The sequence below is a fragment of the Juglans microcarpa x Juglans regia genome, chromosome 4D, assembly GCF_004785595.1.
Source record: "Juglans microcarpa x Juglans regia isolate MS1-56 chromosome 4D, Jm3101_v1.0, whole genome shotgun sequence".
Lineage (NCBI taxonomy): Eukaryota > Viridiplantae > Streptophyta > Magnoliopsida > Fagales > Juglandaceae > Juglans > Juglans microcarpa x Juglans regia.
The window spans coordinates 25,037,445-25,060,329 of record NC_054600.1 but is presented as its reverse complement, the minus strand read 5'-3'; the positions used below and the strand labels follow the sequence as shown (position 1 = coordinate 25,060,329).

The following is a 22,885-nucleotide window of genomic DNA, read 5'->3' as shown; positions in this document are numbered from 1 at the left end:
AGTGCAGCTAGGGTGCGGTAAAATTTCTTTTTTTTTTTTTTTTTAATTTTTCTTATTCATATTTTTTTTAACATTTTTAAACATTTTTAAAAAATACAAAAAAATATCAATATAGTAATTATCACTTTCTTAATCAATAAATAAAATACATATATAAAAAAAAAATTAAATACATAAAATGGAGCAGCACATTATTTTCTAAATAATAGCTCTTTTGGGGGTACCAAGCTATGACCTGTGTCGTCCCGAAGATGGGCCTGGAGTTGGGGGACCTCTATTAGACCACTCCAAGTCCAAGCTATTATTTATATTCTCTGCTGTTGCTAATTGCCACCCCAATTCGCAACTAATATATACTTTTGTGGAATTTATGAAGTTGATACCGGAAGTCAATCCTGGAATAAGTAAATGTAGTCAGATTTTCTATTTCATTCATTACTGCTGGCTTTGTGATCCATAATAATATCAATAGAATAGTATATTCCCAGCGTAGAGTGCATTCATTGATGGAAGTTCTTGCATTTAATGAGAAAAAAACCATTCCCATTTTCATTTTCTATTACTGTCAAAATCCTAAAGCAAACAAGAAAAAAAACAAAACAATGACCCTTTTTTCCTCCTTTAACCGTCCTATAATCCGGTTTGGATCTTTATCCTTTTTGACCAAAATCCCATTAATAACCGTGGCGTACCCGAAAATTAAAATACCTACCTAATTTATAAAGAGTCGGTAGCTTTTTGCAGAGACAATCGAGCTAAAGTTGTTAATTTCAACAGAAAAATGAAAGAGTTGGAAATTTTTGGAAATTTTGTTTTTTCTTGGCCGAGTGTTTGCTCTTGCTGGCACTTTAATAACCCGAGATGAGTTAAATAATGTGAGTAAAGAAAAAAGAACCGATTGCTTTGCTGTGAAATGAAACTGTTATTAAAATATAAATAATTTTATATACTATATTTTATCTTATTTTAATCATATTAAATAATATGTGATATATTTATTATTATTAAATGATAAAAAAATATATAATAAATAATTATTTAATAATAATAAATATGACACACTATACATAATAGAATAAAAGTAAAATTATAATATATTCCATAGAATTTTTCTTAAAATATAATTAAAAATTATGGGAAAGACAGACATCACCGTCATCCGATGCCAACTTTTTAGAATCTGTGTATAAATACGACAACTGCTTCTGTTATGTCTGTGAAGCACGACTGGTCTCATCATTGAAATGGCAATGGGGCTGCAGATGTATAAGCTGTTCATGTGGGCGACTTTGCTTGGTATCAATGTTTCTGTTGCGAGAGGGAAACAGTATATCTCTGCAGTGGGAGACCCGGGAATGAGAACAGATGGGTTGAGGGTGGCTTTTGAAGCTTGGAACTTTTGCAATGAAGTTGGGAAGAAGCTCCTGGCATGGGGAGCCCCAGAGCTGCTGATTGTTTTGATGTCTCAAGTAAGCACCACTAATAAGAGTAAAGAAGAATGACCTTCCAAAACATTCCTTTTTTTTTTTTTTTTTTTTTTTTTTTTTGCTTTAATTTCTCAGTTTGATCAGTTTCTCTGTTTTATGCCAGAATCTGAATCTTGTTCCTTACATAATTTCTTGGCAATGGTCAATGGGCATGCTCGTTATTAGCTACGACAATTTATCTGATAAACGTTCAAAATGCCTGTTTTATTTTCTGCAGTTGCAAACAAGTGAAAATAAAAAAATAAAATCATGTTTGGCGATTTCCACATTTTCACCTATTACCCGTCTCTTTTCTTTCTATGGTACTTGATGATTTTTTTTTTTTTATATAATTTTTATTTCTGAATATTGGTTACAATGGCAGGTTTTTCTCTGAGACACAGGGTGAATGAAACTGATAACAAACTCGGGGTGGGTAACCCGTTCCCAGGTTTAGGTCCGGAAGCTGTAAATAATGCAGATCTTTTTGCTGCGCAGAAGGAACTCTATCTTGGTTCTTTATGCCAAGTTGCAGATACCCCAAATCCATGGCAATTTTGGATGATTATGCTGAAAAATGGAAACTTTGACACTAAGTCTGGCTTGTGCCCTGAGAATGGAAAAAAGGTGCCTCCTTTTAGTTCAGGGAGGTTTCCTTGCTTTGGAAAGGGATGCATGAATCAACCCAACTTGTATCATGAACTTACACATTTCTTAGGTGGTGATACAATGAGAGGGAGTTTCAATGGAACGTATGACTTAGGTTCTGATATTAGGAGTGAACTTGATGGGATCTCTTTCTTTGAGGTGGTTTGGGAGAAGAAAGTTGGTGTTGGGAGTTGGGTATTCAGTCATAAGCTCAAAACCTCAAAGAAGTACCCATGGCTGATGCTGTACCTCCGGGCTGATGCAACCAAGGGATTCTCTGGTGGATACCATTATGACACAAGAGGAATGCTCAAATCAGTAAGTATAAGCTCTTTGGAATAGATTTTCTTTCTGTCATCAAATCATTGATCCATTCTTCAGTATTCGTGTCCACTGTAATATTTTGGAATCTATACTATTCTAATCAAGTAGATAGGTAATTGATTTTTTTCTCTATGACGAAGTTTAGATAGAGATTTGCTTTCCTTGCCTTTTACCAAGATCAATCATTTGGAGTAATAACAAGAGACACCCTACTTGGATTCCTAGTTGCGTTCTGCATTGTTTTTCAATTTGATTCATATTGCGTATAACTTTATAGTTAGGGTGAAGCATAAATATTTAATCTTTTGTGCTTTTGACCTCAATACATTAACTAGATTAATTACTTGAATTATGTGAATAAAAATCCAAACCCAACCTGGGTCAATCAGAAAGTTGTCCTTAAGTTGTAGTAAACTTTCTACTGGACCTGGTTTATCTGGTACAGAGACTGAAGACGGCCAATAAGATTCAGTGAAAGGCCACATCATTTTTATTTAGTTTCCAAATGCATCCATGTGTTAGGTCCCTTTTTTTTAATACTGAGATTGAAACATTAGGTGGTCGTAGGTTTACCCCTAACAAATCAAGAGAAAGGACGGACCAAAAAGAATTTAATAGGCATACTCTATAAACTTGGAATAATACCCCAAAGGAATTTAAAACTATATAATTATATTTAGAGTGTGCCATTAATTCTGTTGGACATGTTGGCCCTTGCTATTTGTTGGAGACTAGATTATTTTATAATTCAACATCACCTTGTAACAAGTTGGACACTTGGGTTATACAAACCTGAGTTGACATTGGCAGTTCTGAGTCCAGCTTTCTGTTTTTTTTTTTTTTTTCCTTAATTGCTTATGAAAATGGATTCATCATGTTGTCTTCCTGGTGCTCCTTTCATTCTGCAAATGACAATTTCAGTTGTCTTTCAGCCACCAGAGTCGCCTAATTTTAAGGTCAGGGTGACTTTGGATGTCAAGCAAGGAGGAGGGCCCAAGAGCCAGTTCTACTTAATTGACATTGGTAGCTGTTGGAAGAACAATGGAAATCCCTGCAATGGAGATGTGCTCACGGACGTAACTAGATACAGCGAGATGATCATCAATCCTGACACTCAGGCTTGGTGCAGCCCCAAGAGTGTGGGCAATTGCCCACCATATCATATTACGCCAGACAACAAAAAAATCTACAGGAACAATACCGCACACTTCCCTTATGGAGCTTATCATTACTACTGTGCTCCAGGTAATGCTCAACATTTGGAGCAACCTGTGAGCACTTGTGATCCTTACAGCAATCCTCAGGCGCAAGAGCTTGTTCAGTTGCTGCCTCACCCGATCTGGGATGAGTATGGCTATCCAACCAAACAAGGGGATGGCTGGGTTGGTGATGCTAGAACATGGGAGCTTGATGTTGGTGGGTTATCTAGTAGACTTTACTTTTATCAGGTTAGTGATCATTTACCAATCTTAGGATATTAAATCTATACTGTTAGTGGTTGATGCATTTTCTTTTCTTTTCTTTTTCATTTTTCATTTTTCATTTTTCATTTTTATTCTCCTGTTGCAGGATCCTGGTACCCCTCCTGCTAGAAGAATATGGACATCCATAGATATGGGTACTGAAATTTTTGTTAGTGACAAAGAAGAAATGGCAGAATGGACTCTCAACGACTTCGACGTTCTTCACACATCATCCCCAGATTCGTAATAATATCCTACATTTTAGTCTAGCTGTTGGTATTCTCTTATTTCCGAGCCAAGCAAAAGAAAACCTTCATTTGCAATAGAGCAGATATAGGGCATTAGGATGAGAAGCAGAAGAAAAGGCCTGTAAGGGCTGAGCTTCCACATCCCAGAGACTAGTTATTGTGAACAATACAATTCTTAATGCTTAAACAGATCATAAGAACCAGTTACAACTTTGTTTTCATATTAGGATGGAGATATCCACAATGTCTTGGCTTTATAGCATTTGGTGAATCTGTGTAATTCAGACCCCAGAATTTGAGCATGGGATTCTAAGGACCCGGATCCTTCCTACTAAAAAGCAAGAAATTGTATATGCAATAGGCTCTTTGTAGTTCTATTAACATATATCCAAAGTTTTTCGATTCTTTTAAAAGCAAAAAAGAAAGAAAGAAAGAGGACGGCACGTCTGCACCTCATTATTTTTTTGTTGAACTCGCTTACAATTGTTGAATACCATGATTACAGATCCTAACGTCTTGATGGTCATGATGAAAACATCATAAAGCCCAAATCTAACGAGATAAAATTAAACTGAAAAATGAGTACAACTTGCCACAAGTAGCAGCAATTCAAACCTAAATTTGGCAATACGCACTTCTGACCAACCAGACTGGGAAGTTTACAAAACCATATCCAAGTGCATCTCAAAATTATCTACAAATCCTGCCAGTGCAATTTTCAAAGAACCTCTGATTTCTTTTTTGGAAAATTTAAAACCAAAGTATTACTGAGTAGGCCCTCTTGCACCTTGCTTGACCAAAAGATCAGCAACTTGATTAGGAGTTTAGTTATACAAAACTAAAATATTTTATATTATCTCATCTCATATAATCATTATAGCTTTTCTAAACTCTCACACAAAATATAATAAACAACTTAACTTTTTCAAATTCTAAAATAAAAATAATATTATAATAATATTTTATTCAACTTTCAACAAAATATCTTATATGAAGTAACTAACCAAACGAGGCCTAAGATATCCGAAGTTGTCTCCTCAAAAAACACTCGCCCACCGTAGTGCATGACGTATGTAACCATCCGCCGCCAAGGACAAAAGTCAAGTAGTTCGGAGAAAATCATGGGTTAGATCATAGTTGTTACTTGTTTGGTTCTGGAAAGTGTCATGGCCCTACCATATGGGTTTGGCACCTAACACTCACCAAATGTTTAATGTTAAAACAGAACATGAGTTTCACGGAATCAAGCAAGCAATTGATGGTTTATGCATCAGATCTAAAGCACAGAGATGTGATGCTTTTTTCAGCAACTTGGTTTGCAGCTTTCCACGTTGCATCGGCCAAACTTCGGATCGGAGTCATGTTTTATAGAGTACCAAAAAGGTAAAGCGTAGAGTGGTGTCGAAGTTGGCAGTCCTGACGAGCCCGTGACTTTGTTAATGAGATCAGATGGCTGAGTGATTCATAAATTCTGTCTATGGCCTTTGGACTCAAATTCTCAATCAACGGTGAACAGATTTTTTTTTTTTTTTTTTTGTGGTAGAACAGAATTAAGATATGTTTCAGATTTAATTTTCGAATATAAATAAGATGGAAAATTATTTGTATAGTTTAGAGCATGCAAGTTTCACCCATTTTTTTTTTATAAAATATAGGCGAATTTAAACCCACATAAAAAAAAAAAAAATTAATTTTTAAATAGTAAACTTTACTATTTTTTAAAAAGGGTATGCTTGAGTTACACACAAAGAAATAATAAGAATATATCTAGCATTACCAAGAGGAACTGAATAGACGGCGGATTCAAGAGGTTGTCAAATGCCATATCTGCTCATAGATTGTGTCTTTGGATTAGAATCGTAATGGGCTGGCACCCTATTCAAACCTGGATTGGTTTTGGCTGAAGAGCATCATGACCACATGATGCAAACCATGTTTTCCATGAAGGTTGTCCTGGCTATGTTGCCCACACTATTAATCTGAAACGCCTTTTTTTATGCATGCGGACAAGCCAAGATTTATTATTTTAGGACCATGGAAAACTTTGCAGTTTCCATCAGGGTTGCTATCTTCTTATCTTACTCGAGGGAATATTGTTCATTTCTAGCTCTATAGAATTATTGCAAACCTTTCTTTCAATTAATCCCACTTGCTTATATATTATCTGTTCAAAAGTAATAGAGATACTTCCATCACACATTCAACCCTTATTTACAATCAGGTGGGGATCGTCTAGATTTTTTAGACAATTTTACGGTGGAGTTTTTTAAATAATAACCATTATTTGAAATTAAATAATTCAGCTGATACTACTACCTTAACGTACAAAATAAACTTAAAGAATTAGAGATCTTCTAAAATGTGACTAATATTGAGATGGGAAAATTGTAGTTGTTAATCACTAATTGTCCCAAAAGTTTAAGCTGATGAAAAAATATAAATTTTATTATTAATTTTATATCTTAGCACTCTCCTTACGTGTGGGTCAGACTCCTCCTCAATAGATGACCTAACATGGAATATTTAATTAAATGAGATAGAGTGTGAGTCAGGGTTCGAACTCAAGACTACTGCTCTGATATCATGTAAAATCACCAATTGTTCCAAAAGCTTAAATTGATGGAAATAGATAGATTTTATTATTTATTTTATATCTTAACAATACTTACCATGACCCACTACATAACATCATCTCTTTTTCCACCGAGGACTTTCGATTCCAAAATGATTTTGTCTTGAATTCTGAATTTTCTGTAAAAACGATGTTGCACTGCAGTACCATGGTTGATCAGATTGGAGTACAAGGAGCAAAGAGGGGTAGTACGTTTATTTTCTCCTTCTGACTTTTATTTTCTGTCAGTACACAAAAGAGGTAGTACATAGCCAGCTTGTTCAACTAAAAATCTCAAAGTTCTTGTACATGTACGACAACCTCCCTTTGCCTTCTTGGCATTATATATAGAGCAAAATGACAGAGCATAGCCATAAACAGAAGCAGCCTGAGCCTGTGGTAAAAACAGAAGTTTTGAGGCAAAAATCTCATTGTTGGGAGATTGATTATTGTTGTTTTGACAATTGTTGAGATGGTGACAGATATGTGAGGTAAAGGTGAATATGTGAGGAGAAAGAGAAGTTTGAGAGACAACAGCAAGAGAACAAACATAGACAGGGAGTGGGCAGAGCATGGATGGAACCATCGACAGGATTGGAGCCTGTTGTGGCTCTACTCATGCACTGCCTCTTCCCTGGCTGTGCCTCTCTCCTCTTTTCTCTCCTCTCCCCTACATTAATCTTTTAATTTGGTTTCACTCTCTCTCACACATTTCCTTATTTCTACACACAATTGCATATATTACAATGTTTGTTCAAGAAAGAGTGAGCTCCTGGGTACTTTCTTTCTGGTCTCTGAGGTTGCATTATATAACTAGCTTGTGATTTTGTCATATTTTTTTGTTTTTTATGCAGATCATTCGCATTCCATTGATTTGTATATCTTTTGAAGTGCACTCAGCAATTATATCTGCTAAAAAGAAGAAAAGTAAGTGTCATCTACCCAAGTTACTGTGCCTTGATTGTCAAATTGTTTCATTGCAGGTAATAGAGTGCTATGTCTGCTGAAAAGTTCCATGTAGTTTGTGCTTCAGAAGCAATGGTAGTGTTTATCCATTATAGGATCTTCCGATAGAGAATCTGGAAATGCATTAGCATTGATCAGAAATTAATTAGCAGCAGCACACACATTAGATATGCTCTTTCTGCTATCCCTATAAATTATGTGTGCGTAGCTTTGGACAATTTGTTTGTACCATAATCTCTAGGACGAATGGCTTGTTGCAATTAGCAAACATTGTGGAATGACAATCGTGGGTTTTGAATGCCATTTCTTTTTCTCATGTTACAAACTGCAGAACCATTCCAGGTATTCGAATGTATTGATGCTTTGGTCCTTCTCACATGCCAGCCCAGGTGTTTCATTAAAAAAAAAAAAGAAAAAGTGTCACAGAATGAATTTCCGAATGGCAAATGCAGAGATTACTCAAAGAAAAATTATTTCTCATCAGCCACTATTCACTACCCCACACCCTATAAAAAAAAAATAAAAAAAAAGCTATAGGTTTGGGGCGTGAAAGTGAATAGTGGTTGATGCATAGAATTCCTCTTACTCAAAACAAAACATGTTTTGGCACACCTTATAACTAGAACAAAAACAGAATCAAAATGCACCTTCAGTGTCTTTCACATTCATGATATGGGTTTAGGTTAGACTTGTTTCTGTTTCTCCATACAGACCACCCAAGAGGGTCTATTGTAATTAAGTCACCCATATCGGTAAGTTACGATTCCAAAAAAAAAAACTACTGTCCACAGTCTGGTGTTTTGAGTCCGAGTTGATAAACAATGCCTTAAACCAATTTCTGCTATTCACAGTTTGGAATTGGAAACAGAGTCTTTCTGGCTTGCTAGCAATTTCATGGACAGGAGACAACTTCCATCAGTGTTACAAAGAAGAGATTGATTGATAACCTTCGCAAACTACGGATAAAACTTGAAACAGATGCACCAACTATAACCAGCAGCTCTGTTCAGGCAGGCTATGTGTTCTCTTGTAAATTGCCCGTCGGTTCCAGAGATCAGTTTATATCTAATCGAACGAGCAAGCTGAAAGGCAAAGGATTACGGTATCAGAAACTACAATACAGCATGAATCACTAAACCAACATCATTTAAATGAACAAATGAAAAACAACTGATGAACAGTATTTCATCAGCTTTCTTTAAATTTGTGATTGAGCATATAACAAATGAAAAACAACTGATGAACAGTATAATATAGACATCATTTACTCCTCGGCAGAACATCAACAGGTGAACCAGAGGACTCATTGAGCCCAGGTACGGCTTATTCAATTGCGAGAGCTGCATATCTTTTTCACTTAATATTGTGAGGAAAGCCAAGTAAAGACAGACTAGGCAGTCGTTAAACTGGAAAGCCAAAGTCCTTTAATTTATCTGTAAAGGAAAGAAAAGTAGGACGAATTGCCGCCGAACCCAAATAAGTTTGATTTGCCTTTGTTTGGTTCAATTGAGAATGTTTAGAACATAAAAGGATACGAGGTTTTGAATTTAACTTCAAGAATCAACGATAATGGATATGAAACTTCATATACGTACGTGTTTTATCACATGGTCTTCCTCCCCTTCTTTGGATGAAGAATGCATTTCCTAAATTTCAATTTAATTCCATCGCACATATTCTGATAAAACGGTAGAGTACTACAGGTCAAAGGAAGGAACAAGAAGGGGATCCCTTGAAGACCAAAGTAAGCTTTGCATCTTTATTTTCTTTTTTTAATCTTGATGAGATTTGAACAGATAAAGACAAAAAAATGATTCATGAGTACATGAAAGACAAACAAAAGAAAAACGTGAACATGCAAAGCAAATCTTAAACTAAATCAATAAAGGAAGGGAGATTGAAGCAATTGTGCTGCAGCAAGAGAGAATAGCATACTTGTTATCTCCATCACTCCAGCATATGGATTGAGAGCAATCAACTTGATGATAAGGCTGAGGTTCCCCCAGTTTATGGTCCAGCTTACCAGATTCTATGACCTGCAAATCCTCCAAAAGGCTCACATAATGTTTGTGCACATCCTCTGCACTCTTCTTTCCCCCGACCATGGCTGCAACCACTTCCCACCGATCTGGGTCCTGTTCATCAACCACTGCCAAAGCCAGCTCAAACAATTTGTTCTCCTCCCAGCTCCACCCACACAAAACCTTCGGAAAATCATCCATATTTCTAGCACTACACCAAAACCCTTGTGATCACTCTGATTCTTTGAGCAAAATAACGAAAACCCAATAATCCAGTTACATTTTACTCTTAATCGAGGAAAAAATAAATGGGAAAAGGGAATCTTTTATGATACCTACTCTGATTCCACTGCCCAGATTCTAACACCCCCGAGTCTTTGGAGGGTGTCAGCTATCTGTTGTGAGCTGCAAATCTACCTCTGATTTGCTTTTATTAAGGAGGACTTTTTGTCAGAGACAACAGGCCTCCTTAATGCCTTAGCTCAGATCTAAAACATACGAGCAATGAAATATATAAAATAATAGTGAAATCTTGGCATGATGTTATTTTAATTTGATCCCTTGGCCCAAAACTGGAAACCAATGATCAAAATCAGACAAAAACCTTGTACTTCATTGACCATTTCTTGCAAGACCAAGTATCTCTTTTCTTATTTCCTTCTTGCTTTCTTTTCCAGTTTTGGCTTTGGATCCCCAAGGGCAATGGATCGAGGACTACCTAAACAAATGTTAAAAAATATATATATATTACAAATGAGAATTTAATGAACCCAATAATGGAAAGGAACTGACAGATTTCATCCACTGTCAAATGGATTATCATTCAAAGTTTCTACTTCTCTCTATCTTGTAGGAAAAGAAAGAGACTTCTGTGGATACAACTATACAATGCCCAATATTTTCTGGTGAATTTCCTTTACATTTAATGGAGTCACTTTCAAGGACTTTTAATTAAGTTGGCAGAGAAAGACTTGGAGGTAGAAAGAGATGAATCAACCCGCAAAAGAAGAGTATGTTTCTTTGATTATACTACATTTTCTCGATTGGATATGGTCATGAGAGCGAACAAAGGTAAACCCACTTTTTCATTTTCTCTGATATGAGGTCCTCCGGGTAAGGTTGCTTTTTGTAAAGATATGTTCAAATGTCTCCTTAAATCCGGACAGTTCTTGATCCAGGAGATTCGCACCCTATCTATTGGCATCCGTGACAATATAAAATTTACAAAAATGCTAGAGTCGAATGTTAGGTCCCGATATATATATATATATATATATATATATATATATATTTTACTTAGTGATTAATGAAGTGTTTTTTTAGTGATGTTGTGATTTTTTTTTTTAAATGTTTAAGAATATAAAAAAAATCAATGAAAAATAAATAAAATTTTTTGTTCTTATCGGCATGGGTCTCACGAGGATGTAGCACTTCTCTAAAATTTATGTTAATTATCATTTTATTATTATTTTCTTACCTGATATCAAATGATTGAAATATAAATGAAATAGTTTTTTTTTTAACAATTTGATGCCACATCCAAAATAGATTAAAAATGATAAATAATTTTTCTTATGTATATATTTATATTCTCCATGTCATGTATTTTTATTCATAAATGAAAAATATGAGGAAACTTTCATTTGTGATAGTTTTTACACAGTTACTGTGGCTGAAAGACTTTTTGGTCTTTAATTTCTTATTTCCTAGGGTTAAGAAGATAGAAGTTGTAAGAAAAAGTGGCGAACATCTTTTTCACGTTCACTTTGCGCCCCACAAATGATCTCAGCCAGCTTAGACAATCCCATCTACAGCCATCTTTGTTGAAGCAGCTGCGTCACATTTATTCTGCAAGAAGACGAGAATGCTAATCATGATTCTAACATATCTTTCGATGCTATGCTTGCAAAGCAGCAATCATGATTTTCTTATCTTCTTGTTTGTGGGGGCATACCTTGTCTTGGATGACCATAAGAGGAGAGGACGGTAAATTAATACATACATACCATGTGATAAGGTCTGTAAGTCAGGATCACGACCAACAATTTCAGGTATTTAATTGATCACGTGTTAATACCAACTTCATGTAACATCGTTCACCAACCATTAATAATTAATTAATTAATGTCACACCATTACACCATAATTAAAGTGTAATTAAAGTGTAATATAAATCTCTGAGTGAGAAATTTTTAACAAAATTTACCAGATACCGTCTAGACCTTGTATAAATTAGGTTTTGAGGACATGTGAAAAGACAACATAATCATCCTCTAAGAGAAATATGAAACTCTCCCTCTCTCAGTGCGTCAAGAAATGGGGGGAAAAAAGACAAGAAAATGTAATTTTCAGTTGAAACCGTACAATTAAAAAGTCATACATGCCCACCTTGGACTACTACCAATGAACTGGTATCACTGGGAAGAACTAAAAGATGCAACTGCATCCATTTCCTGACGCAAAAGAAGAGCATCAATGAAGACATCCAGGTTTTCTCCCTGCATCACATCATCTATTGCATGATGCGTGATGCCAACACGATGATCAGTGACACGACCTTGAGGAAAATTATAGGTACGGATGCGTTCGGATCTGTCTCCACTACCAATCTGTTCAAAGTGACAATAGCTCTATATCAATCTCAAAATGAATGACAAGCACTCAAATCTAATATCCATCTCACGCTCGCATGTACCTGCTCTGATCGAAGTTTCGATCGACTGATCTGAATTCTGGACCTTTCAATTTCATATAGCCTTGCACACAGCACCTTAAGCGCTTTGGCTTTGTTCTAATGAAAAGCCACAGAAAGCAGAAGGAGAACACAGGGATATTAAAATAACATGATAGAAAAAGACAATAACAAGATTGAGGAACAGTACATAAAGCACACTGCCTGTAGATTGGCGCATATTACTGCCAGATATAGAGGTTAAAAAAAAAGTGGTGTAACTATGGTGCATGTTACCTATATTGCAGATAAACAACGAGCATGAGTCTAGCATCTATAGCTATGCAAACCTATGTTATGCATAATTCAAATAACACAAATTGCAGAAAAGATACATTAATCAGTGAATCACAAAAACCAAAAAACTGTGTGCTGACTGCTTTACCTATTTCAACATGTGAATTTATAGAGAAAAACAAAAGGTCAGACAGGTTGATAGTTTTGGTGACAACATTACAACATTTAACAAAGGAGAAAAAGACAATAGAAAACTACATTAGAGCATAGCTCTCACAACTGTATACCAAATAAAAGCAAGAAGAGATGGTACGGGCAAAACATGATCCAACTACAGCCAATGCAAATTATGACATGATTTAGATAGTGAGTTGAGATGAGATGAGATGAAATGAGATGAAAGTTGAATAAAATATGCGATGAGATGAAAGTTGAAAGTTGAAAGTTGATAAAATATTGTTAGAATATTATTTTTTAATATTATTTTTGTTTGAGATTTGAAAAAGTTAAATTCTTTATTGTACTTTGTGTGAGAATTTGAGAAAGTTGTAATGATTAGATGAGATGAGTTGAGAGGCTTATTGTATCCAAACAACCCCTTACTCTTTCCACCGACAAACTCATCACTTAACAATAGAATTCACAGGTAAATTAGGGAAAAGGTGTCAAATCTAGCAGATCTGCACCTCTGTTAAGTTATTATGGTTTCCAGGAGAAGGGAGAAAAAGGCCAGCTTGATTCCACAGCTTGCAGACAGTAAGTATGCACAACATTTGCAGAAGTTCAGAACTATAATACCATATGCTGAGATCGCTCATCTTGTATGGCCACTGTCATCCCCGTTGGAATATGAGTTATTCTGACAGCACTGTTGGTGGTATTAGCATGCTGCCCTCCAGAACCACCAGACCTATAGGTATCAATTCTCAATTCTTCATTCCTCAACTGGACATCTACCTGCAGAATACCCAAAATATGTATGGTAAAGAAAATAGCATTTCCCTTACAAAAAAATTTAAACCACAACAACAGGGAAACTATTGATCAGATGTCCATAAGATATCAATACTTGCATACTACTGCACTATCGACACACAAGTAAAGAAAAGCAATGAGCTATTTGTGATGCAAAATACAAAGTTTAAAAACAAGTTTCATCTGGGAACCAGACAAAACTTTCATATATAGTTGCATCCCATAATTATTCAGATAGCATGTCAAGCCACGTCCAGCAAAAAGTCAGCACCTCATCAGCCTGAGGAAGGATAGCAACAGAAACAGCACTGGTGTGGACACGTCCAGACTTCTCTGTAACTGGGACTCGCTGCCAAAAGAAAAATGTCAATCATTGGCACTTGATTTCACAATTGTGAGATAGGCAGGTTGTAATGATTAGTGAACCTGAACTCTGTGAATCCCCTTCTCAAATTTAAGTTTCCCGTAAACACCAGATCCCGAGATTGCCGCACTAGCTTCCTGGAAAGAACCACATGTCAAAACAAGGACACGTAACAACTAGATGAGTTTCATTCGCAATAAAAGAAAACAAAAGACTACAGACTTTCTATAATTTGCGAGCCCCATGGATTAACTGGCATTTTTAAAGGAGAGGCTCAGCAGAGGAAGAAACAAGCACCTTGTATCCTCTAAGATCAGACTCTGTTATATCTACAACCTCAAATTTCCAACCTTTCTTATATGAGTATCTCTCGTACCTGTCATGATTCAAACATGTTAAACATATCAACTGAAAACTTGAGAATAATTTACAACAAGTGATGCTTAACCTGTTCAAATAACTTACATTTTAAATATGTCCATTGCAAACAAAGAAGCTTCTTCCCCTCCAGTTCCTGATTAAAGTTCCGTCAATAACAAAAAGAGAAGAAAGGGGTAATAAATGCCTAAATTTGAAAAAAAAAAAGGAACCTATTGACAACAAGGAAGTAGGTCTTCAGCAAAACTTGAACTAGATGTCAATCCATACAGGTATTTGTTACCTGCTCTCACCTCCAAGATAGAGTCCCTCTCATCAGCATCATCCTTTGGAAGCAAAGACCTGAGCAGCAAGCTCTGCAGCCTTTTCTCTTCGTCAATAGCCTGACGTAATTCCTCTGTGACCATATCGAACATGTCTTTGTCTTCTGGACATTCAGCCATCATTGACTTCAAACCATCAATTTCCTACAGAAAGGAAAGAGACAACCATAAAATCACCATCCAGCCCTCTTACCCAATGAGCTATGCAAGACCCATTGAAAGGAAGGATGCATTTAAATTTCCAGGTTCAGAAGAATGTAAGATATAAATGGGCAATGATTAGAGTCTCCTTGATGGCTCAGGCACATTCCTTTTTACAATTACATGTATGAAAACATACAAGATGGATTTTGCTTTTAATCAAATCGGTACATAGGCCTTTTCAAAACTGGGGTCATAGATCAAGGTTGGGAGCTGAAATAATGAAATGTGGTTTGTTTTGCTAGGTTTTACAGCTAAAAGAACAAACAAGAAGATTGGGAGCGTATTAGATGCCCAGGCCCATTACCTCTCTGACACTCTGATTGATCTGTCTTACAATATAATCAAACAATCCCTTCATTTTAAGAACAAGCTTAGCAGCATTTGTGCTATAAGGCAGATGCATGGTTTGGTCCGTATCTCTCAAATAGCAGCACACAGAAAGGCAACTAGACGTGTGAATGATTAACTAAAATAAATAAACGCTAGGCATTCACATCAAGTACCAAAGGGGAAGATGTTACACATTCATCATTAGGAAGAACAACCCAATACTTCCAACAAAAATGATAAACCAAAAATTCAACAACTGCACTTGTTTAAAAGACAAGAGTAGCAGCAGCAGCAGCAGTAGTAACAGTACCTTCTAATTAGTAAAAAAAAAAAAAAAAAAAGTAGTAGTACCTTCTGTTTGGTCCTCAAGTGAGTTATAAGGTCCATACAACCACTGAGCTTCCGCAGCTCCTTATTGGCCCTCGCATAGTCTGCTGGTGACGCTTCTGGCTGTCTTCATTCAACATCAACGACTAAATACCATTTCCATGCTTTTTTTTTTTAAATCCACAAACCCCCCAACAAAACAAAAGAAAAAAGAACTAAATGGGAGGCTCATATTAATGATTATTATTGCTATTATTACCTGGTTGATGAGATTTTTTAGAGAATCGTTCCTATGTTCTATAGCTGACAACCTTTGTTCCATGATTCTAACGAGGTCGGGCGATAGCTGATGTTGCTGCACTTCTGTAATTTACCAAAACTTGTTCACAACCTCAATGTATTTTACAATTACAACTTTTGTGAGATACAGATAACTGTACCTTCAGAGTAAGAGCGAAAACATCTGGAAACCGGTGAATGAAGAATAGGACCATGAGGGTTGGAGTATCTGTGTCGCGAAATTGGAGCGGCGGATTCTAAACGGTTCAGAGCCCTCGCCAGATTCCGCCATGCTCCATCAATCCTCATTCTTTCTTATTCGGCCACAGGCTGAGGTGGAGAAGGATGACGACGACGACGTGCCCGTGGTTGCGCCGTGTGCGGCCTGAAAAACTTCCGCTTCTTCTTTGTCTCCTGTGCGTGTGTGTTCGTTCTAAAAGGGCAAGGGCCGGGCTTGCTACGCTCAGAGTTGCTTTTCCGTAAGCGGCCCAGCTAGGTTTTGGGCCTGCATCATCCATGCAGGAACCCGAAAGATACGTTTAGTTTTTTTTTTTTTTTAAGCTGATATTCCTTTCGATTAATATTGGTATTCATTCAAATTTTTTCATCTCCAATTACCGTGACTGATATTAGATATTTTCAATGATTTTTCTTTTTAGCTTAAATAATAAATCACTTAAAATACAAAGATATATATATATATATATCAGCCCAGACTATTGAAATTATAAGATATATAATATAGAACGAACTTAACGTACAATTTGTTAATGTTGCTCTTGTTACAGTAGTCTCGTTTGTTTTTAGAGATAAGATGAAGTTAAAGTTAAAAATTGAATAAAATATTATTAGAATATATTTTTTTAATATTATTTTTATTTTAAAATTTGAAAAAGTTGAATTGTTTATTTTATTTTGTGTGAGAATTTTAAAAAGTTGTAAGATTAGATGAGATGAATTGTGAAAATAAATGAAGCCTAAAAGGCCGTAAAGATTACTCTCAATAATGTAGTTACCTAATAATTATTGTAAGGCACATTTTGATTCCCCTATATATATATATGTGTGTGTGTGTGTACTGGCACAACAAGTTACAATAAAGTCGTTACTTCTCAATATATAGTCGTTATGCGCTTGGGATGATAGAATTATATATAAGAACTATATTATATGTTCTCATTCTATATACATGGTGGTATCTTGGAAAATTGGTTAATGTAATATTATATATATTGTCACTCTTACAACGTCGATATATATATATATATATATATAGATCGAAGTGCCGGAGCGAGTTTACTCCAATCATGATCTATATATTATTTTAATAAGAATAATATTAGCCATCATCATTTTATTTATGTATTATTTAAGTTATTAAAACATTATTTGTTATATTTCAGTTAATCATAATTTGATCATGTCAGATTATGAGCGAATGATCGATGATTATATACAAAATTACTGATTATGATCAATAACTGTTTTTTTCTTAGAATGATCATATAGCGCACATTTTGATTATGGTTTATGGACCTATATATGGCACAACAAAGATTAACAAATGGGCTAGCTAGCTAGTTAAGATTCATACTCCCCTCAAACGTACAAGCTCACTACAAGAAAAAAGGCTCAATCCTGGCTATTTTAGGCGCCGGGAAAAGCTTTGTTTCTTGTAGTGAAGGAAAAATCCTCCACACACACACACACACACACACATATATATATATATTATATGCACATGCACGTACACGTACACGCGATTCTGATATTAATATTATTAGCAGGCATGCAATCGGTCAAAGATGATGAAAACGGCCTAATCAAGAACCCCTGCATTATATAGGAAGTAATCACGTACGTACATAATATATCATGTAATAGGTTTTCTTATGATCCAATTTGCGTTACGTACACTTGCATTGCATGTTAACATTATGAAAAGATAGAATGATATTTGATCAATGATCTTAATTGGTTTCTCCAGCTGCATGCTTAATTTCTTGGATTCAGTTCACTGATCCTGCATGCGTGCCCTAAATATTCTCAGTGTCTGAGGCCAGGTAAGTAAGGAACTCCGGTGGCCTTCAGCCATAAGTTCCCTTGGATAAAAGGAGCAACAGTGTATTGAAGAGCCTCATTCCTTCCCATGACTCTAACATTCTTCCACCTGACCCTCCTGTTGGTCTTAGCGCCGGGGCCACGGTTCCCGTACTCGAGATAGCTACAGGTGTCGAGAGCAAAGTTTCCTGCCCATGGCAAATACCCTACTGGCTGGACAAAGTCTCCCAATGTTGACTCCATGATTACAGTCCTAGCGTACTCCTTCCATGGCCTGCCCAAGTATGTTGGGGTCTTGAACCTTGTTGGGAACAACTTCTGCTCTGGGACGATCCTGCAGTTGTGGATCACCAACCCTGTGGTCTCACGCCTGTCGGCTCTGCCTTGTGCTGTCACTGTGTTTTGTTGGTTGTCCATGGGCTTCCTCACGATGATCAAGGAGTTCTGGATCACGGTAGAAGAGTCACCGAAGATGAAGTCAACTGTGCCGGAAATGACGCAGTTGCGATAGAATTGTCTGTGTGCCTGGACGTACAACGAGTCTTGGTAACCATCCACTCTGACATTGAAGAAGGCGGACATATCAGATTGGACGCGGAGAGCCACAGCTTGGTGTCCCTCAGGACCGGCGGTGTTTTGGAATCCCATCGACTTGCAAAGAAACCCCTCTCCAATGGCCGCTGCATGCACAAACAATAGTCATGAATATCATGCAAACTAAAAATAGTGATTTTCATTAAAGTCAGTCCAATTAAAGGGTAGATGGAACATACAGAAAGTGGCAGTCTTGAAGGTGGAGAATCCATCGCGGTTGCTCTTACGGCCAGTGACAATGGTCTTTCTGGGTCCATCACCATACATGAAGATGTTCTTTTGATTCTTTTCCACGGTGATGTACTCGTTATAGACTCCGGCCTTAACATAAATGACATACCGGCCCCTCTGGTTCTTGGGGTAAGCGGCGAGTGCTTCAGCAATGGTCTTGAAGTGCCCGCTACCATCCTTGGCCACAACAGCGTTGGGTACGACACCACCATTGTTGTGCGAAGCCAAAAGCTTGCGGTCCGAGGCGGAGAACCATGATGGATACCCGTCCTGGCTAAGGAGTCGACGACCACTGGGCTTGATGTTAAACTCCAAACCAAGGGCCTTAAGGATATCGGCGAGCTCGGAAACGATCGCGAGAGCGTTGCTGGTGAGTGCAGAGGCATCTTGGAGGTTCTGTTTCATGAGGCTATGGTATTCGGGTGCCTCTTCGAGCCCATCAAGGCAGGTTTGCTGGTACGAGATGACAGCGCTCAACCAGTTCTTAAGGTCAGCACTCCGGTCATTCACGGTGTGCATGTTGGCGTCTCCGACAGAAGAGAATGAGGCCTGGAGCTCGTCGACGGCAAATTGTAACAAGTCCTTGCAATCTTCGGCTGACATTTTCACCCTGGGGTTGGCGCCAGACATGTTCTGAACGAGTTTATCGGAGAAGTTGGACGCCTTGGCCACCTCGTTGATGGTTGATTCGATCGCAGCCTTGAGGAATTCCTTAGGGTCGGTATTTCCTTTCTCTGCCGCAGAGCTAAGGCTCTTCTGGCAAGCTTCCTTGTAATCTGTCTTTGCGCAGATCTCAGTGACGGCCTTCATTGATGGAGACAGGTTCTCGCCCGCCTTTTTGCTGCCATTGTTGTGAACGACAGCCACAACAGCAATAGCCACACCGACGATAAGAATAACAGAAAAAAACCGAAACAACGATTTTCCCTAACATCGTGATCTTAGATCTTGTCCTTTTTTTTTTTTTTTTTTTTTTTTTCCTTGATTCACTGGGTGTATATCTCACCCCGAATCAAAGCAGAATACAATCCCAGTCCCAGCTTCCCCCGCCAACGCGAATGGGATTCAATAGGCGAGGCGGGTCGGAGAGAACTACTTGTAATTTTAGATATTTTAGAAAGAGAGTAGCTTTGGTTGAGGAAGATAGGGAAGCGCATGGAAGGCTTTTATAGGAGTTGAAGTTTCTTAAATTAGGGTGAAATATACCTAGTACGTACGTACGTAGTTTGTGTTATTTTTTAAGGCTGCATGCATGGAAGTCGTACGTACGTTGTTAATAAACTAGTTTAATTGGATTGTTGACCGGTACGTTTGGGTGGATGAGTTGTAATGTGTGGCCAAGGACAAACAATGCTAAATATAGGTAATTAAATTAGACATGATCGATCGATCGAGTTCAAATTAACACCCATTAATTATATATCATAATTAAATAACTTTCCACGCATGCATGCAATAATATATTAATTAATTAATTCATAGCAGGAATAGGTTTCATTAATTTGGCTGGTTTAATTTGATGGCTCTGCGTTGACACAGGAGTTAGTTCGTGAACAATAATCAAAAATTAACAATTAATAATCAATAGGGCCCGCCGCGGGGTACATACTGATCATCATCATCAAATCTCTATCCATAAAAACTAAATAAATAGCTAGCTAGTTTTTCATGTAATCTAACTGATCAGGCTTGCCATGCATATTTTTTTAAAAATAGATTATACAGAATTTATACACTTTAAAATATATAAATCATTTTCATTCCACGTTAAGCCCGTTTGGACTCAGAAATTATTTTATCTCATCTCATTATTACAATTTTTTTTAAATTCATATATAAAATATAATAAATAATTTTACTTTTTAAAATTCCAATTCAGCTTTTTAAATCTAAAAATAATAATTTAATAATATTTTTTTAACTTTTATTTTTTATTTAAAACCGTCTTATCTCATCTATAAATCCAATTCAACCCTTAAAAAGTTCGTGCACGGATGAAAATGAGGTAGGCGGGAGACATCTTCGAAAATCTTCGGCCGAGCATTCTTGTAAGTTTCTTGCAATAATATTGCGAGTCTTACACGGATGGGCCTTACTTGACGATCGATGGTTTGGGAGTATTGTAAATGGGCGGGCACATGTCAATATTGAAAGTGGCTCAAAAGCTATCGATCAGCCCATTTCCGACTTTGAGGAAAAAAAAAATGAAAAATGGTAATTACAAGTAGATAAAGCTTAAAATGTGACATGTACCGCAACAAATAAACAAAATTAAACTTTTCAATCAAAATCAATCATTGGCACTAAATAATTTTCGAGAGATGTTCTCCATATCATAGCATGGTTATCAAAATTGCATGTAAATCTTAGATCAAGTGGCAAGTAGTAGTATTAAACCCTCCAGTTTGGATTGAGAGGTGGTGATTTCAACTCATCTTATTATTATTCATAAATTTTACTACTATTCATAAATTATTTCAACTCATCTATCATCTCATCTCATTTCTGAATCCAAACAAGATTTATTCTTGAGAAATGATTGGCTTGGCCCATTACTGGTGTCTCAGAGGTGAAAAAAAAGGGATCTTGTCAATTTATTTTAACCTTCTAAAATAAGCTCATGAGTTTAATCTTATTTCATCATAAATCAAAGAAAACTTCCTCAAAATTGGGTTAATGCATTCATAAGAGTAATGATTTGTATACGTTTCAAATAGACAAGCTCTATTTGAATAAAACCTAATAATTAATAAATTAGATAAATAAATAATAAAAATAAAAATTTAATAGATTTTTTCACAACTAACAAGTAGAACTTCTATTGAATTAGAAAATTTTAAAAATCTATAAATAATTAATATGTAACCTAGCTAGTTGATGTTTATCCATAATAATAATATAAATTTAGTCGGGTATGTGTTATTTACTAATCGAGCGGATATATGCTTTCACGATCCAGTTTTTTTTTCACAAGTCGAATTCGATTCAAATTTAACAGGATGCATATCAAACGGACTATCGAACAGACTAGCTAGTTCATTTACAATCCTAACCTTCCATAATTAATCTCAATATTCCTTAACATTTCTAACGAATATCTTAGCTTCCCCCAACAATACCATTCGGAAAAGGTCAAAACTATTAATATATATTGTCCGACCATCCTGATTATCATGTCAAATTCCTGATTTTGTTTCCGCCAACTGGACGCTATCTCATGCGTAGTACTCTAGATTAAACCTTTTATAAGGCAAAAATTCATGGTCATAGGGATTTATGCAGTTCCATATTAATGTCTCGTATAGGTGCATGATGGCAACAACGACATGCAGGATCTCTTCTAATACTCTGCCATGGCGGAAAGCATACTAGATCGATCGATGACCGGGTTGTACGTGGAGGCGGCCTGAGACAGAGAAACGTACAAGCTTAATTTGCAAGAAGATGGGGTACTGCTATATATGTACTTTCATGACCTTCGGTTCTGGTTTGAATATTTTAGATCTTCAGTAGTTCAGTAAAGATTTTTTATTCCTTGGTCGTGTTTTGAAGATACTCTACAATATTGAAATTGAGAAATTATATGGAGATGAAGGGATGCGAATGCGAATGAAGAAAAGAAAGGTGATTGAACATGCATGCATGCAAGGTGAGGATCATAATCATTTTCTGCATAGGAAAATATTATTTCAGATCGAGGGATTCAAGGGTTTTATATATATTTTCTCTCTTATTTGCTTGTCATGAGGGCTTATTAAAAGCAAAAGTAGGAATATTATCCTTCTCACAATTTTTTTTAATCTCTCAAAATATTACCATACTTATACAGAATATTATATTCTTAATATTTTAGGGCATATATATGTACGGCAATATAACTTATTACCTATCTTATTTAGTTTATTATGTAAATCAATTAATATCATTACTATCATTAATTTATTGTATTTTTATGCTTTATATAATATTGGCCTCAAAGATGTAGACCTCAAATTCTCTCTCATTCTCCCTTCTTTATCTTATTTTCTATTATATTTTATTTTATAGCATAGAATTAGGGTTATCGATTTCCTAATGTCTCTCGCAACATTTTTGTTCCTTTCG

General features: G+C 36.3%; 4 protein-coding genes and 1 long non-coding RNA gene across 13 annotated transcripts; 2 read left to right on the top strand and 3 right to left on the bottom strand.

The window, feature by feature from the left end:
- Positions 1-1,175: 1,175 nt before the first annotated feature.
- Positions 1,176-4,411, top strand: LOC121259826. Its single transcript, XM_041161602.1, is given in 5 exon segments — positions 1,176-1,413; positions 1,416-1,469; positions 1,852-2,432; positions 3,371-3,886; positions 4,008-4,411. Coding segments are annotated over 5 exon segments (1,461 nt in total). The 5' UTR covers positions 1,176-1,244; the 3' UTR covers positions 4,149-4,411.
- Positions 4,412-6,948: 2,537 nt separating this feature from the next.
- LOC121259824 (protein RADIALIS-like 3) lies at positions 6,949-10,845 on the bottom strand. 8 transcript variants are annotated; one of them, XR_005939639.1, is made up of 4 exons: positions 9,662-10,845; positions 8,674-8,808; positions 7,703-7,839; positions 6,949-7,154 (listed from the first exon to the last, which is right to left on the bottom strand). XR_005939639.1 is itself a non-coding variant. In XM_041161601.1 (3 exons), exons 2-3 carry the CDS (start codon positions 9,946-9,948, stop codon positions 8,781-8,783), a joined length of 315 nt encoding a protein of 104 aa, XP_041017535.1. In that variant the 5' UTR covers positions 9,949-9,983; positions 10,087-10,812; the 3' UTR covers positions 8,459-8,780. The 8 variants fall into 8 exon arrangements, 5 of the variants coding, with proteins under 5 accessions (XP_041017535.1, XP_041017532.1, XP_041017534.1 ...); XR_005939640.1 differs by lacking the exon at positions 7,703-7,839 and having other exon boundaries at positions 9,662-10,827; XR_005939638.1 differs by having other exon boundaries at positions 6,949-7,839; positions 9,662-10,824.
- Positions 7,134-8,029, top strand: LOC121259825. Its single transcript, XR_005939641.1, has 2 exons — positions 7,134-7,251; positions 7,615-8,029. It is a non-coding gene; the product is annotated as an uncharacterized LOC121259825 (long non-coding RNA).
- A 485-nt stretch (positions 10,846-11,330) lies between the features above and the next one.
- LOC121259823 (peptide chain release factor 1, mitochondrial) lies at positions 11,331-16,313 on the bottom strand. Of its 2 annotated transcripts, XM_041161595.1 has the most exons (12): positions 16,057-16,313; positions 15,876-15,979; positions 15,641-15,739; positions 14,716-14,899; positions 14,520-14,568; positions 14,352-14,430; positions 14,117-14,191; positions 13,962-14,039; positions 13,514-13,672; positions 12,443-12,538; positions 12,136-12,356; positions 11,331-11,595 (listed from the first exon to the last, which is right to left on the bottom strand). In XM_041161595.1, exons 1-11 carry the CDS (start codon positions 16,202-16,204, stop codon positions 12,162-12,164), a joined length of 1,266 nt encoding a protein of 421 aa, XP_041017529.1. In that variant the 5' UTR covers positions 16,205-16,313; the 3' UTR covers positions 11,331-11,595; positions 12,136-12,161. The 2 variants fall into 2 exon arrangements, with proteins under 2 accessions (XP_041017529.1, XP_041017528.1); XM_041161594.1 differs by lacking the exon at positions 11,331-11,595 and having other exon boundaries at positions 11,937-12,356.
- Positions 16,314-17,654: 1,341 nt separating this feature from the next.
- Positions 17,655-19,936, bottom strand: LOC121259820 (pectinesterase-like). Its single transcript, XM_041161593.1, has 2 exons — positions 18,730-19,936; positions 17,655-18,636 (listed from the first exon to the last, which is right to left on the bottom strand). The coding sequence occupies exons 1-2, from the start codon at positions 19,589-19,591 to the stop codon at positions 17,942-17,944; spliced, it is 1,557 nt and encodes a 518-aa protein (XP_041017527.1). The 5' UTR covers positions 19,592-19,936; the 3' UTR covers positions 17,655-17,941.
- Between the last annotated feature and the right edge of the window lie 2,949 nt (positions 19,937-22,885).

Coding starts and splice junctions, on each gene's coding strand:
- LOC121259823 (XM_041161595.1), bottom strand. CDS start 16,204: ATGAGGATTGATGGAGCATGGCGGAATCTGGCGAGGGCTCTGAACCGT. Junction 15,740..15,875: donor TAAAAAATCTCATCAACCAG/GTAATAATAGCA, acceptor GAATGAAGACAG/CCAGAAGCGTCACCAGCAGA. Junction 14,192..14,351: donor CTGATCTTAGAGGATACAAG/GTGCTTGTTTCT, acceptor GGTTCTTTCCAG/GAAGCTAGTGCGGCAATCTC.
- LOC121259824 (XM_041161601.1), bottom strand. CDS start 9,948: ATGGATGATTTTCCGAAGGTTTTGTGTGGGTGGAGCTGGGAGGAGAAC. Junction 8,809..9,661: donor TGGAGTGATGGAGATAACAA/GTATGCTATTCT, acceptor TTTGCCTTTCAG/CTTGCTCGTTCGATTAGATA.
- LOC121259820 (XM_041161593.1), bottom strand. CDS start 19,591: ATGAAGGCCGTCACTGAGATCTGCGCAAAGACAGATTACAAGGAAGCT. Junction 18,637..18,729: donor CTTCAAGACTGCCACTTTCT/GTATGTTCCATC, acceptor TTGTGCATGCAG/CGGCCATTGGAGAGGGGTTT.